This window comes from Chrysemys picta, unplaced genomic scaffold (assembly GCF_011386835.1).
Source record: "Chrysemys picta bellii isolate R12L10 unplaced genomic scaffold, ASM1138683v2 scaf948, whole genome shotgun sequence".
In the NCBI taxonomy this organism is placed as follows: Eukaryota; Metazoa; Chordata; order Testudines; family Emydidae; genus Chrysemys; species Chrysemys picta.
In genome coordinates, this window is record NW_027053655.1 from 1 (window position 1) to 13,840 (window position 13,840).

Below are 13,840 nucleotides of genomic sequence, written 5' to 3' on the forward strand. Positions count from 1 at the left end.
TCTCACCTGTGGTCTCTGAGGGTGGACACATCTGCATTGAGGGAGGAGAGACTGTTTCTCAGGATCCACAGGGTCAGGGCAAAGAACGTTATATTTATCTGTTGGAACAGCGGGAAATATTTCCTCTAAAACATCCCATCCGGGGCCGGTGACTCCAGCAGAGGCAGAGAACGATCCCAGGGGAACGAGCCGAAAACTGCAGAACCGGGGACTGCTCATTTCTGGTGGGAATCATCCCCTCTCCTGTAATATCCCCTGGTAGCTCTTGGTCCCTCCCCATGCATGGAGCTGACAGCACAGCCAGGGCTGAGATGGATCAATGGGATCACAGAGGTCAGATGCTGCTCCGAGTTAAATATGGAGCCTCTCCAGTGGAGTCAGTAGTTATTTTGGGTTTCCACTGGTAACTGAGAGTAGGGGATTTAGTTCAGAGATTCCAGATCCTGCCTCTAGAATACTTCTATCCACTTTCAGGCTGTAACAAATCCCCCCTCCCCAACTTCCCCAGGGAGTAGGGAGGAATACATAGGGACATTTGTTTCTGCCACTACAAAAACCACTGCAGATTATAGTCCCCTCCCTTCCTCGTTCACTGGGTCATTAACTAGACAAGACCACACTCTTGTTGTCTTCACTTGGGAAAACTCCTACTGACTTCCATGGGAGTCGTGCCCGAGTAAAGGCTGTAGGCCTGGGGATACAGCACAGGGACTAATCCCGGGACTGACCACAACAGATGAGCCAGGTGGGACCTAACTGGGTCTTTCCTTGTGTTTTATGGGCCACGTTCTCCTCCCTGCTTCACTGAAATCAATGGGGTGGCAGAGGTGAGAGGAGAATGGGGCCCTGTGGTTCTGGGAGGTACCCACCAGGATTATGGCACAGACTGGACCCAGGAAGCTCCAACGAAAGCCTCTGTCCAGGCTGAGCCAGCAGCTAGCGGGAGGGAGGAAGAAGAAGGTGACGTTAATGGGATTACTGCCCTTTTTCAGCCCCGGGGCAGAGAGGGGGTGTCACGGGGCATCTGGCTCTCAAAAGCGAGATGGATCTCAGCCTGCCTGGGACATGGCCGACTCTCTTGCGAGTAGTAGGCTAATGGCCCTCCCCATGTACCTCAGCATCTCCTGCTTTCAGCCCCCACTTCCTCTTCCACCTCCTCAAATGACCCGTTCTGGTGGATGGGCGCAGTATTGCTGGAGGGCCAGACATGCAGCGGATGGACATTGGCCTCGCTGCACGGAAGGAAGTGGAGCTGCCCTGATTTACACCAGCTGAGGATCTGGCCTGGGGTGTCTAGAACACGCCACGCCCTGTTTTAGTGAGTCCCTCACTTCAGAGAGGGGATCCTCAGGGATCTGCACACGGGAAGAAGGTGCATTTGTTTCCTACCCACCAGCCGCACAAACCCAGCCTGGGAGCTGGGAGTCCAGCTGGGATCTTTCTGGCTTGTTCTCCACATCATCAGTGGGGTGAGGAGTGCAGATGTCTGACAAGTGGGCAACTCAACTGCAGCACTCAGGGCAGCTTAGTGTCCCTGGGGATGGGAAGGGTCCCAGGGGGACATTCAGCTCCCAGGCAGGGTGAGCAGGGAAATCTAGGTTCAAGTCAGACCTGGGGTGAGCCGGACAAGCGCATGGAAGCCACATCCCAGCTCCCCTTCGGGATGGGCGCTGCACCTACTGTTTGGAAGTTCCATAGCCGTCAGGATTCACCGCTGCAGAAATAGCCACCACCAGGGCTGGGAATCCGTAGCCGAACGGGTACATGAATCTCTTCTTGAACCGGCTGGCGCTGGTGTAATTCACGACCTTCAGGTTCCTGACGGTGAGGAAGAGGTGCAGCCCCTCCAGGAACATCCAGGAGAAGCAGGCCAGGAAGAGGTAGTGTAGGAGGCCAGCAATGACAGCACACGCCACCTGGGGGAGACAGAGAGTCCAGGGACACTGCGGTGGGGAGGGAAATGCTGAGTATGGGGGAGACCTGCCGGGGTGGGGGGGGTCGTCACACTGGGATTATAGTTAGCAGAGCTCTCCAGTTATAGCGCTCCATGACCCAGAGACGTCAGGTTCCTTGGTCTATGGAGGGTCCTGCGGGTGCACATTGCTGATGCATGAAGGGAGCAGAGATTAGTAGTTAGAGCAGGGGAGCAGGGCTCAGGGAATGCAGGTTCTGTTCCCAGCCCTGCCACAGAGTCCCTGGGTGACCATTGGCAAGTCACATAGGAGAGAAATCGAGGCACGGGGAGAATATGTAAGAGGGATAGAACTGGCTGAACTCCAGGGGTTGGGGACACTCAGCCCAATGTGCCCAGTGTGAAGGGGCCTAATGGGGTGGGAAAATCCGCCCCTGGGAATCCCCCCTGTGCCCTGCACAGTCTAGAATCCAGGGAGCACAAAGGGGTTCAAACCACATACCCCAGCCCTGCTGGAGGAACAGAGCAGGGGAGAATCAGGACGTACCTGACTGCCGGTGGGCGTCACCTGGGTGAGGAAGAGCAGGTCGGCCAGGAAGAGGCAGAGGCAGAGCTGCAGGTGGAGGGAGGTGCTGACGTTGCGGATGGAGCGGCACAGGAGGAAGGTGAGGATGGCGAGCAAGAGGCACAGCAGGGAGAGGGTCAGTCCCATGTAGGTGATGATGGTCAGTGGGTAACTCTCCTGTAACACAGCAAAGGGACAATCACCAGTGACCCCAGCCCAGCCCCCTGGGTTCCGACTCAGCCTTTTCCCCAGCAAAGCCTCCAGTCACTCCAGGGAGAGCTTTGCCCAAGGCTGAGTGCGGAGCTCAGGGTCCAGCCGTGTGATCGAGTCTCACGGTGAGATACCGTCACTGTGGTGGGAGCCATTAGGACGGCGAAGCTGGAGAGATGGTCACAGCTGCAGTTGGTGTGAGTGCTGTTCGTGTGCACGGCGGTGCAGCCGTCCGGAGACCAGCTGCCCTTCTCAGCCTCTACTTTCCAGTAGACGCAGAGAGCCTCTTCCTCCTCTTTTTTGGTCTGGAAATACAACAGAATCATCCTCATCCTCGTGGGACCACGGAACGTCATTTCTGTTATCACATGTCTATAGCAAACCCGAGGTCACCTACAGCTCCACGGCTCTCCCCACGCAGCCCCCAGTGCCCACTGGGGCCATCCCGGTGACTGTAGAGAGAGAACGGAGAACCCACTGCTCCAAAAGGACAGGCCCTGCTTTTGGAGTGCAAGCGAAATAAACCCTTGCTAGCCGTTAGCACTATAAGGAACGTGGCACATGGCTGAGCAGTTCTGACTGCATCCAGCAGAGGGCAGTGCTCTGTGCACACATACACATATGCACCCTAACCACTTCATTACCGTATCAAAGTGTTTCATGCTGATTCCCTGAACCCCAATCTCTACAGAAAGCGGCTTTCCAGTTATTCCGGCTCAGGGGTGAGCTGGGCTGAGCTGTTACCCTTGAGCACTTTGCATAGCCATGTGTCGTAGGTGACCCCCAGTAACCTCCTCCAGGAAAACAGCCCCAACTCATCAGGAATAAGGAGGCCTCCTCTTCTCAGGACCATCGATAGCCAGAAAGGCAGCACGGTCCAAATGCCCGGCAGGAGATGGTGCCTTCTATAGGCCCCTCTGGAGCCCCAGATATGGAGCAAAGCGAGAGGCTTTTCCTTCACGCACCTGTCTGTGGCGCAGGGTGAAGTTTGCGGGTCTGGAGAGGTGAATGGGTCTCCCGTCTCCGACGGCCCCACTCACCACCCTGGAGTTGAGATGACTCTTCTCCAGCTTCCCACCAGCCGGTAGATTTCCCTCGCTGAGACGTCTCGCACTGATGATGGAGTCCAGGGTGGAGTAGGAAATAAAAACAGCAGCCCCCAAACCTGCTGGCAGAGGAGATGATCCCTCGTTAGGGAGCTGGGGACGCTATGGCAAAGAAGGAGCCGGCCGGGTGCCCAGGGGTCACAGTGAGTCTGTGGCAGATCTGGGAATGGAACCCAGGATCCTGGCCACAACTCTTAAGGTTTAACCACTGGACTGTGCTACCTCCTCCCTCGGAGCCCCCAGGAACGCGTCCGGCTGGAAACGTCGAGCTGCAGGATGCAGAGATGAAGATACAGATTTTCTCAGCGAGACCAGGAGAGGAGCTGGCCAGGGATGAGCTTCCCCTGGTGCTGGAGGATTCCGGGCCCTGAATATGGCAGCTGAGGGTACACGTTACCCTGGTCCCCACATCTCCATTTGGGGGTCTGGCTAGACTAGGCCGTCCCTGCCCTTTCCATTCTCTGCGCCCACTTCATACCAGAGACCCTCTCATGAGCATCTCCCCTCTGCCCCCAACTCCTCACTGCTCGGGGCTCAAGCTGTGGGACAGGCAGGAACGAAGGTGTCAGCTCCATGACCCACAGCCTGAGAACCACTGGCTCAGCCAGCAAGGAGCCCTCCAGGGCTAGAGACAGGCCAGGGCCCGGCCTGGGGATCCATGGGGAGGGAGGGAGGAACGGGGGAACCCAGACTGGGGTTCAGTGCCCAGGAACTGGTCTGTGCAGTGGTTTGGGCCCTGGGTGTCTCCATCCCCAGGATGGTACCTCGTGTGGCTGCCCCGGTGACTGTATCACAGTGCACGTCCATCGTCTCCTCGTAAGCTCTCAGTGTGAAGACCTCACTGTCCCGGCTGCAGTTCCCTGTGACGAGCCGCGTCTCGACAGCTGCAGGGGGTGGGGGTGAGGAATGACAGAGCCCCTCGCTGTGAACCCCCTTCCCTGGGAATCTGTCCATTCTGGGCCAGATCCACCCCCCTCCCACTCCACTTGGAGCTGGGGGGCTTCAGGGCTCTTCCGCACTGTGGGAGGGGGAAGTTTGGAGCCCCCCCCCCTTGGTTCCATTGATCAACCCCGTATCCCCTCCCCCCATTCTGGCTCTGTCTCCCTGGGGATGCTGCGTCCCCAGCAGGGGGCGTAGTGAGAGTGGGGGGAGGTGACTGGCTCAGCATGGCAGCCCCTAGTGGAATACCAAATATTACATTTAAACCCTTCTTGGTCATTGCTGTTGCTCCTGGGGGCACTGGCGGGGCTGGGTTATATTTCCTGGTGCAGGGGCAGTGCTGGTCTGTGTCTGTACTGAACACAGGCTCACATCCACAATGGTATATAGGCTCTAATTTCCAGTGGATTTGGGGCACAGTGTGTAACCCCGTATCTCACGGCAGCCAGCAGATCACCCCTCACCCATAGACTCTGTCGTCATGTTCTGTGTTGTCCTCTCTGCAGACCGGAGCGCAGTGGCCAGTGAGGCCAGTTCCACGCTCTGCAGCAGGACCGTCACGGCTGACCCCACGTCCCACTTGTCTCCGCCATCCCAGAGGGAGGTGCTGTTCAGGATGGCATTGAAATGGAGAGTCACGTTCTGGGGACAGGAAAGGAAAAGCCCTGGGAGCGAGGAGTCTGGGGGTTCAGGTGCCAAGTCCCGTGTGTTCCCAGGGGGCATCAGGCATCACAGTCTCTCCCAGTTCAGGGGGCTGCAGTACTCTCAGAGGGGGAGCCTTTTACAAAGGGGGTCCACTGAGGCTGACTCGGGGCCCCACTGGGACCTGAATCCAACTGGGGCTTAGAATCCTTTGTCCTTCCTTCTTCGCTCCCGCTCCCCTGTCCCTCCATTACAGATGCCAGGGAACAACATTGTCACAAGCCCACGGCTGCCTAAGCTGTCTCTATGCTGCATTCGGCAGCTGCTCAGAAATGTCTGGCAGGGCAGGGATAGAGCCCAGATCCTGCTGCCTGAAAAACTCAGGTCACTGACAGATGAGCTGAAGGAGAATCCCTATTAACTGTTAGCAGTATAGCACCTCTGTTCTGAACACTAGAGGGCGCATGTGGGTGGACAAACACAAACATGCACTCACACCACTAGAGGGCGTGTGCACACAGACACAGACAAACACCACTAGAGGTGCACCCCCACTCCCCACAGCAGGAGGGCACAGATCTTGTCTGAAGAGTATCTACATGTCTCCCTCCCCCGCAACCCAGTGAGACTCCTAACCCAGCACAGCAGCACGCAGGGTCTGGGGCACACACAGGGGCACTAGTCTGCAGGGCACATTTAAGAGATGGAGCCTCTCACCTCCAGTGATAACTCCGTATTCCCATCTCCGAACGTGGACATCAAAATGTCTAAGGTCGAATTAAAGAAAGAGCTAAAACTGCTGCTTCTGCCGCTCCACTTTCCCTGCAGAGAGACCCAGGGCAGAGGGTGAGTTCTGCAGGCGCTGAAGGGCGACCGACATTGGTGTTTGCTTTATGCAGGGGCCTGATCCTGACACCCCTCAAGGAGTGAATAAAGCTTTTATAGCAGACGTGTCCAGGATATGTACGATGGTGCTGTTGCCACAGCACGAGGTTCATGTGGAGAAAGGGAACAGTTTCTAGTAACAGCTGGAATACATCAAGGCTTGGGACTAAACCCCTTTTTATTCACATTGTAGTTGAGTGCATTGACAGAAAGCAGCCAGAGAGGAGTCCCCTGGAACCTGCCTTTTGCAGATGACGTAGTGCTCATGGGGGAGAGGAAAGAGGAAGTGAAGGAAGATGCAGAGAGACATGGAGATGCATATTGGAAAGAAACGGCATGAAAATCAGCAGAAGAAATCAGAGTATATGGTCTGTAGATTCAATGCTCTCCTGCAGGAAGACAATGGGCGTGTAAGTCTGGGGACCAGTCACTAGCAAAGCTACAGAAGTTTTAGAAGGTTCGATATCAATTTTCAAACACCTAGATGAAAATAAGGTGATAAGTAACAGTCAGCATGGATTTGTCAAGAACAAATCCTGTCAAATCAACCTGATAGCTTTCTTTGGCAGGGTAACAAGCCTTGTGGATGGGGGGGAAGTGGTAGATGTGGTATATCTTGACGTTAGTGAGGCTTTTGACACTGTCTCAGGTGACCTCATAAACAAACTAGGGAAATACAACCTATATGGAACCACTCTAAGGTGCGTGCATAACTAGTTGGAAAATCGTTCGCAGAGAGTAGTTATCAGTGGTTCACAGTAAAGCTGGAAGGGGATATCGAGTGGGATCCCACAGGGATCAGTGCTGGGTCTGGTTCTGTTCAGTATTGTCATCAATGATTTAGATAATGGCATAGAGAGGACACTTATAAAGTTTGCGGATCATACCAAGCTGGGAGGGGTTGCAAGTGCTTTGGAGGATCGGATTAAAATTCAAAATGATCTGGACAAACTGGAGAAATGGTCTGAAGTAAATAGGATGAAGTTCAATAAGGACTTAGGAAGGAACAATCAATTGCACACGTACAAACTGGGAAATGACTGCCTAGGAAGGAGTACTGCGGAAAGGGATCTGGGGGTCATAATGGATCACAAGCTCAATACGAGTCAACAGTGTAATGCTGTTGCCAAAAAACCAAACCTCATTCTGGGATGTATTTGCACAGTAGTTCTCCAACTTTTCTAGTGGTGACCCCTTTCACATAGGAAGCCACTGAGTGCGACCCCCTTCTAAATTAAAAACACTTTTTTTTAGATTTAACACCATTATAAATGCTGGAGTCAAAGTGGGGTTTGGGGTGGAGACTGACAGCTCGCGACCCCCCATGTAATCCCCTCATGACCTCCTGAGGGGTCCCAACCCCCAGTTTGAGAACCCCTGTATTAACAGGAGCGTTGTAAGCAAGACACGAGAAGTAATTCTTCTGCTCTACTAGAAGGATGAGGAGGATCGAGTCCCAGCGATGAAAGGAACAAACACAGAATTGCCCTGATCTTGGATGGGGTTCCCAGGGGTCACCGTAATACCAACAGGAAAGGTTTTTGTCTGGGAATTTCCATATTGGTGATAAAAAACACAGGGCAAAATCCCCAACAAATGAATGATGGGTTCGAACGTACCTGCAGAGAGAAATTCCTCCACGTCTCTTTGATTCCCTCGAACTCAGCGCTGGAGTTAATGCTGGGGACTTGGAGCGATGGGAAGAGAGGAGCAGACGTTAGAGCTTTCATATCAGATTTTCATCTCAACTCACTCCTGCCTGGGGGAAAATCCCCTTCTCTTCCCCACCTTGATGGCTGCTCTCTGTCCACATGCCAGTCCTACGCTGCCAATAGTTTAACATGCGGCTGCTACAAAACTCCCTCCCTTCCTCCGTGTCTCACTTTGTCTCTCTCTCCCCTCCATTTACACTCCACTTTACCTGTCCCTCCTGCTCCTGTCTCCGAGTCTTCTAGACGTGTTTCCATCTATTCTGCAGAGAGACCTGCTGGGTACAGACACCTCTGCCCGCTGGGGAGAACCCACCTTTACACGTGCCTTAGCCCCGCTGCACTGCCGGCTGGGAGCCACCCGAGGTAAACGCCACCTGAGCCCCCTCTGGCACCCAAACTCCCTTCCAGGGCCTGTATCCCGCACCCCTCCCGCACCCCAACCCCATGCTTGAGCCCCACCCCTGAGCCAGCACCCTGCACCCCCCCGCACCCAAACCCCTATGCCAGCCCTGAGCCCCCTCCCAGAGCCCAAACCCTCTTCCGGAGCCTGAACCCCACACCCCCACCCGCACCCCAACCACCTTCCCCAGGCTCGGCCCATAGCCTGCACCCTCTCTCACACCCCAACCCCCTGCCTCAGCCTGGGGAAAGTGAGTGAGGGTGGGAGAGACCAAGCGATGGAGGGAGAGGGTGCGGCGGGGCCTCGGAGAAGGGGCAGGAAAGGGTGTTTGGGTTTGTGTGATAAGAGGGTTGGCAACCCTAGGGAAGAGACACCTGGCCCCTGGCAGCCCTGCTCACCCACTCCCCGGCCTGGCTCTGGTGCAGATAAGTGTAATTCCGGCCTGGCCCTGGAGTGACCCCTGCTCTGCTCCCAGAGCCAGACATGGGCACGCTGGTGGCTGTGACTCTGAGACAACCGGTAACACCCCAGTGGATACACAGGCTGGGCTGTGGGGAGGTCAGGGCCTTGAAGCTGAGCCCTCCCTGGCTAGGGTTGAGACCTAGAGGGACCCCGTCCATGGGGGTAAGGGGGGCTGTCTCACCGTCCCAGACCAGTTCCCATCTCGCTGCCCCCTCAGGCAAGACCTCTGCCTGTGTAACCGCAGACCCTGTCCAGCCCCCCAGCTGCCCCCTCCGTGCCCCCCACGGCAGGACCCACCTTCGCACATGGCTGAGTTCCTGGTGGAGGGGACGTAGCCGGCCCGGCACTCACACCAGTAGCTTCCGTAGGTGTTGATACACGTGGGCTTGGGGCTGCAGAGACCTGGGGTCTTGCGGCATTCGTCGATGTCTGAGAGGGGAAAGCGGGGGAGGGGGGTGTCACACACAGCACGGGTGGGGGCACACGGGGGGGGTGAATGACCATGGAGATCCTGGGTAAGCTCAGTGGCCGTGCATTAATAGCATCGCCAACGCCAAGCAATCAATAAAAGCCACAAACCAAGAGCCAGGCTGCAAAAAAGTGACAAAATTGGCTTTGTTTTGTTTGACTCTGGTTTGGGAGCTGTCAGTCACCCCAGCGTAATGTTTGGCAGTTTTCCCTCTGCCATGTGGACCAGGCCCTAATTTTGATTTTAGCCAAAAGCGGAATCACGTGACTCTGGGAGGTGGGGCTTTAAGGCAACACCACACATTAACAACACTGCAGAAAAGCCAGAAACATCATGCCTTTGCCACGACTGTTTCCAACTCCCGTTGTACCTGTGCAGATCTGAGACGGATCCTTTTGACTCTTCCCAAATCCCTCACTGCATTTACACATGTAACTCCCTGGCATGTTGATGCAGTTCCCGTGGGGCTCACAGATTGGGCGGGGTCTCTGCCAGGGGAAGCGTTTGAACGAATGGGCTCCTGAGTTCTCCCAGTTTGACGGGCCCGGTGCTCTGAGCCCCCCAAACGGGGGTGTAAAGGGCGGTTTCCATGGGAACGGCCGGGTAGGACTTGATACAAGCTCTAACTACCAGCTGAACATCGAAAACAAGGGCCTGGAACGCCCCGGCCCCTTCTCCGATCAGGCCACCCTGGCTGCCTAAGGGGGCATAATGGCCCCCTGGGGAAACACCCTCCCATCCAGGGAGCTCCCTGTCAGTGTGGGGCTGGAAAAGGCTCTGCTCCCAGCCCTGAGGGAGGGTGCAGATTGGGTTGCGGCCGGGGTGCCCTGCGCTGGGGCTATTCCCTGCTCCCCAGGGCCATAGGGGGCAGAGCGCACTGTGCTATATGTGGACCATACACGAGGCCCCTTCCCAGGCTCAGGGGCACTAGCAACCTCTGGTGCAGCGCCAGACCTGGAATGAGCATTTCTGTGTGCGAGGGGGGGCGGTGTCTCAGCAGATGGGGCCAGGGGAGAGCTCACCCTGGCAGGTGTTCTCACTCGCGTGCATGAAATTGGCTTTCCCAGAGCTGGGCTCGTAGCCATCGATGCAGCTGCAGGAGTAACTCCCAGGCACATTGATGCAGTTTGCGTGGGGTCCACAGTCTGCCGGGTTCGGGCCCTGACACTCGTCAATATCTGCAACACAAGAGGGGATGTTCTGTACAGTCCTGGCAGGGAGACGCTCCTGTATCACCCACCTGTGCTGAGCTGGGTGATCGGACCCAGGCGACCGGGCCCCTGAGCGCTTAACAATCACAGGGCGGATTCTCAGCTATGCTCAGGCCACACTAGATTGCTCTGGCCGTGGAACAGCTACTCGAGAATATGGTGTATTGAAAACTGTGTTAGCATCACAAGCTCTAACTTTACATCTGCAAGGGGCTTTCCTTTTTCCTTGATCTGGGGTTTTCAGCCGTGTATCTGCCAAAGAGCCCAGCCTAGAGCAAAGTGGGGTTAGTTGTGCCCATCGGCCTTCAGGAGCAGCCTGCTTTGTCTCTCTCTGTTCTGGGTCCTCGTGTGCTAGGCTCCGGATTCTAAGAATAACCCTGTGTTGAGCTGCAGCCCGCCAGTGAGAGGATGTGATGCTTTGTTTCTAACTGTGTGTGTGTGCCGTGAACATAACAGAGGGAAGGGGACCTTCCGACCCCAGAACAGCCACTGTGGCCTCTATGGGCCAAGCCCCAAGATTTGGGGAGATTTATGAGTCCATGTGTGAAGCTGAGTTGCCCAAGGGATGGGGACACTGGGACTTGGCAGAAATCCCCCTCAGGTTCCAATCACAGAGGAACACACAGGCATTGCCAGCCTGGGTCAGCCCCAAGGCCCATCTACCCCGGTGTCCCGTCTGCGACGGGTGCTACAGAGGAAGGTGTAAGAGTCCCGCAGCAGCAGCCGGGGGATAATCTGCCCCCATGAAGGTCTCCTCCTGGTCTCTAATAGTCGGAGTTCGGCTAAAGCCCTGAAGTGGGAGCTTTTCCCTCCCTCCCAGAATTATTGTCCATTAACTAGTACAGCTCCAGGCATTGTCGCTCCCCATAGAAACAGCCAGTCCCTCTTTAAAACTCGACACATTCACAGCCTCCAGGCCGCGGTAGCAGTGAGTTCCAGAGGCTACTGCTGCCCCGGGTGGAGGAATATTTCCCTGTGTCTGCTTTGAATTTGCCCCTTTCCAATTCAATTCACTCCACACTCTGCCCCTGGCTCATTGGTCTTTCTAAAGCTCGTGATTTTCTAAGCTAATCTGATTTTTTTTAGTGCCTGGGATTGTCGACATGAGCTCAGCCATGCACTTGAGACCCACTGGAGCCGAGTTAAGTGCGTAGCTGGGCAGGGCTGGAGCCAAGCATGTGCTTTGCTGACTCGGGGGGTCAGGGAGCACAGACAGGGACCAGCACAAAGCGATTTAGCAGCTGGCAGCTTCCAGCGTCCCCCGGTGGAGACACCCGCATGTGGGTATCCCCTGCCAGGGGACTGGCATTGGTGCCTGCGCCAGATTCACCAGCGCAAAGGGGTCTCCAAATTCACTGCACTGCGAGCCCAGAGAGACCTCTTGGTCTGTGCCCTGGACAAACTCCCTGCCCTGGGGGAGCGACGCAGAGCTGGTCAGCCCAGGTGTCCCCCGCCATGCCGCTGGAAGCCAGGGTGTCTGAAGGAAGCCTGGGGGTGGGCTGGCAATGCCAGTCACAGCACATGCCCCTCCCAGCACTGCCCTGGGGGAGCGACATAGAGCTGGAGCAGAGAGAGCCTGGAGCAGGGGCCTGGCACAAGCCCCGAACCAAAGTCAGCAGAAGTGATGCTCAGAGGAAAAGTCCGGCCCTGTAGGACACCGAGCCAGAAAAGGTTAAGCAACTTGCCGGCTGTCATAACTATGAAGGGAAGGATAACAACCCTCCTGTGTACAATACTATAAAATCCCTCCTGGCCAGAGGCACCAAAATCCTTTTGCCTGTAAAAGGTTAAGAAGCTCAGGTAACCCGGCTGACACCTGACCCAAAGGACCAATAAGGGGACAAGATACTTTGAAATCTTGGGAAGGGGAGGCTTTTGTTTGTGCTCTTTGTTTTGGGTGTGTTCGCTCTTGGGACTAAGAGGGACCAGACATCAATCCATGCTCTCCAAATCTTTCTGAACAAGTCTCTCATATTTCAAACTTGTAAGTAACAGCCAGGCAAGGCGTGTTAGTTTATCTTTGTTTTCTCAACTTGTGATTTTTCCCTTTGCTAGAGGGAGGTTTATCTCTATTTTGTTGTAACTTCAAACTAAGGCTAGAGGGGGTTCCTCTGGGCTCTTTGAATCTGATTACCTTGTAAAGTTATTTTCCATCCTGATTTTACAGATGATTTTTACCTTTTCTTTTTAATAAAGTCCCTCTTTTAAGAACCTGACTGATTTTTCCATTGTCCAAAGACCCAGGGGTTTGGGTCTTTGATCACTTTGTAACCAATTGGTTAGGATATTATTCTCAAGCCCCCCCAGGAAAGGGGGAGTAAGGGCTTGGGGGGATATTTGGGGGGAAGAGGAACTCCAAGTGGTCCTTTCCCTGTTTCTTGTTAAATCACTTTGTGGTGGCAGCGTACCAGGTTTTAACCTAAGCTGGTAGAAATTAGCTTAGGGGGCTTTCATGCGGGTCCCCACATCTGTACTCTAGAGTTCAGAGTGGGGAAGGAACCCTGACACAGGCTAAATGACCCAAATTCTGCCTTTAAAGCCACACTAGAAAAGGAGCCGAGAGCTGTGTTTCTGGCTTCTGGGTGAGCAGCACGGTATTGGAGCAGCTGGTTTGTTGCTGCCTTGGTGAATCTAAGTATTAGAAATAACGAGCAGTTTGGGGGATTGTCGGCCCCACTCTGCAGTTTGCCCGGATGGAGCAATCTCAGTGTGGCCCCCCCAGGCACCAGTCACACCCTCTCACAAAGCAGAGGGTTGTCTGCAAGTTCACTGTCCAGTGCATGAACTCAGCACCGGTATTGCCGGCATTGCTACAACACAGTGACTGTGTAACCACATTCCCCTGCCTAGCACATGATAAGACGGTTTGACAGGTGGGGAATGTCTGAAGCAGCAGGAGAAAGGAACGGGGAGGGAGGGGAGTAACAAGCATGTTGTGAAACACGCAAGCTGGGATGTAGGTTGTTTATCCCGGATGGTTTGTCTCAGTCTGTAACTCTCGGGGTCCATTGTCAGAGGCAGAGGTGTGGCAGTGTCCCTGTGGCATCTATGGGCGCTGGCACCGGGCTGCATTGGCGATAAACCCGGCCGAGCGCCTTCACCACTGATCCGACTCTGGGCTGTCTGGACACTTCGATGGAGGTCTGCCGGGCCGGCGACCCTCCCAGAGCCGGGACAGCACACGGAGCCGACGAACGCCAACCCCATGTCCCCGCACCAGACTGCTGGAACTGGGGGTGCCTCAGGGAAGCCTGGGGCTGGGCTGGCAATGCCAGTCACAGCACATGCCCCCTCACACCGCTGCCCATGCAGGGAACTTGGGGCAGT

The 13,840-nt window shown here is 55.3% G+C and overlaps 1 protein-coding gene across 1 annotated transcript; it reads right to left on the bottom strand.

Moving 5' to 3' along the window:
* Positions 1–6: 6 nt before the first annotated feature.
* LOC101953124 (adhesion G protein-coupled receptor E3-like) lies at positions 7–10,653 on the bottom strand (the record flags this gene model as incomplete). Its single annotated transcript, XM_065579852.1, has 12 exons — positions 10,325–10,653; positions 9,131–9,262; positions 7,879–7,946; positions 6,092–6,196; positions 5,197–5,374; positions 4,558–4,677; positions 3,653–3,852; positions 2,822–2,992; positions 2,460–2,654; positions 1,681–1,916; positions 870–936; positions 7–98 (listed from the first exon to the last, which is right to left on the bottom strand). Coding segments are annotated over exons 1-12 (1,592 nt in total), but the record flags the coding sequence as incomplete, so codon positions are not given.
* Between the last annotated feature and the right edge of the window lie 3,187 nt (positions 10,654–13,840).